Raw genomic sequence first — 2,218 nt, 5'->3', positions numbered from 1 at the left:
GATGGGAATAGGGGGGTATTGGGGTGGTAATAGGGGGAGGATTGGGGTGGTAATAGGGGGGTATTGGTGGGTTATATGGGGATATTGGAGTGGGGAATAGGGGAGTATTGTGTGGTAATAGGGGGGTATTGGAGTGGTAATAGGGGGTGCATTGGGTGGGTAATTGGGGATATGGGGTGGATAGAGGGGATATGGGGGGGAATGATGGGGGTTTGGGGGGGTAATGGGGGTCTATGGGGCTGCAATGTGGGTCTGGGGTCCTGAGGCTGATGGTGTCCATCCCCCCCCCCAAATAACAGCCAAGAAATTCGCGGAGAATCAGCCCAAAAAGGAGACGGGGAAGAAGGAAAAGAAGGAAAAAGAGAAAGATAAAGAGAAGACTAAAGAGAAGGACAAAGATTCCAAGGAAAAGGAGAAAGATAAGGGGAAAGATAAGGGAGACCCCGAGGAGGAGCTGGATGAGTGTGAGCAGGCGCTGCGCAACGAGCCGCGGCCCAAGGACCCCTTCAGTCACCTGCCAAAGAGGTGGGGGATATGGGGCGGGATGGGGGATATGGGGGGATATGGGGTGATATGGGGTTATATGGGATGGAATGGGGTGATATGGGGCGGGATGGGGGGATATGGGGGGGTATGGGGTATTATGGGATGGAATGGGATGGAATGAGGGGATATGGGGTTATATGGGATGGAATGGGGGGATATGGGGAGATATGGGGTGATATGGGATATTATGGGATGGAATGGGGTGATATGGGACATTATGGGGTGATATGGGGTGGGATGGGGGATATGGGGGGGTATGGGGTATTATGGGATGGAATGGGATGGAATGAGGGGATATGGGGTTATATGGGGTGATATGGGATGGTGTGGGGTGATATGGGGTGATATGGGGTGGGATGGGGGGATATGGGGTGATATGGGGTGATAATGGGATGGCATGGGGTTATATGGGGTTATATGGGATGGGATGGGATGGGATGGGATGGAATGGGGTGATATGGGGTGGGATGGGGGGATATGGGGTGATATGGGATGGTGTGGGATGATATGGGGGGATATGGGATGATATGGGACATTATGAGACATTATGGGAAGTTATGAGGATATGGTGGTGTTATGGGACATTATGGGATATTATGGGATGTTAGAGGACGTTATGGGGCCCACTGACCCCATAGTCTCAGTGCAGAGTCCCCATAGCCCCCATAGTGTCAATGCAGACCCCCATTGACCCCATAGTCTTGAGTGCAGACCCCCATAGCCCCCCACTTCCCCCTGATCCCATTGTGTGTCCATTGATCCCACTGTGTGTCCCCTGACCCCATTGTTTGTCCCCTGACCCCATTGTATGTCCCTGACCCCATTGTATCCCCTGACCCCATTGTATCCCCTGACCCCATTGTTTCCCCTGACCCCATTGTATCCCCTGACCCCATTGTTTCCCCTGACCCCATTGTATCCCCTGACCCCATTGTTTCCCCTGACCCCATTGTATGTCCATTGACCCCATTGTATCCCCTGACCCCATTGTTTCCTCTGACCCCATTGTTTCCCCTGACCCCATTGTATGTCCATTGACCCCATTGTTTCCCCATTGCAGCCCGTTCATCCTGGACGAGTTCAAGCGCAAGTACAGCAACGAGGACACGCAGTCGGTGGCGCTGCCCCATTTGTGGGAACATTTCGACCCCCAGGGCTGGTCCCTGTGGTTCTGCGAGTACAAATACCCCGAGCAGCTCAGCCAGACCTTCATGAGCTGCAACCTCATCTCGGGTACGTATAGATCCCTATAGATCCCTATAGATCCATAGGGAACCCTATAGATCCCTATAGACCCCATAGACCCCCATAGCGAGTACAAATACCCCGAGCAGCTCAGCCAGACCTTCATGAGCTGCAACCTCATCTCGGGTACGTATAGATCCCTATAGATCCATATAGAACCCTATAGATCCCTATAGACCACTATGAGACCCTATAGACACCCATAGACCCCATAGACCCCCATAGCGAGTACAAATACCCCGAGCAGATCAGCCAGACCTTCATGAGCTGCAACCTCATCTCGGGTACGGATGGAGCCCTATAGATCCATATAGATCCATATGGAACCCTATAGAACCCTATAGATCCATAGGGAACCCTATAAATCCCATATAGACCTCTATGGAACCCTATAAGCACCTATAGATCTCTATAGACCCTCATAGAC

General features: G+C 52.1%; 1 protein-coding gene across 1 annotated transcript in view; it reads left to right on the top strand.

Annotated features, from left to right (window-relative positions):
- The window catches only part of EEF1G (eukaryotic translation elongation factor 1 gamma), a 15,524-nt gene that overhangs the window by 9,226 nt on the left and 4,080 nt on the right, over nucleotides 1–2,218 (top strand). Inside the window, exons 6-7 of the mRNA XM_032441667.1 lie at nucleotides 221–525; nucleotides 1,607–1,779. Coding sequence (XP_032297558.1) covers nucleotides 221–525; nucleotides 1,607–1,779 — 478 coding nt within the window. The remainder of the gene's footprint in view (nucleotides 1–220; nucleotides 526–1,606; nucleotides 1,780–2,218) is intronic.

Source organism: Coturnix japonica, unplaced genomic scaffold (assembly GCF_001577835.2).
Source record: "Coturnix japonica isolate 7356 unplaced genomic scaffold, Coturnix japonica 2.1 chrUnrandom477, whole genome shotgun sequence".
Classification (NCBI taxonomy): domain Eukaryota; kingdom Metazoa; phylum Chordata; class Aves; order Galliformes; family Phasianidae; genus Coturnix; species Coturnix japonica.
This window is presented reverse-complemented; position numbering and strand designations above follow the sequence as displayed.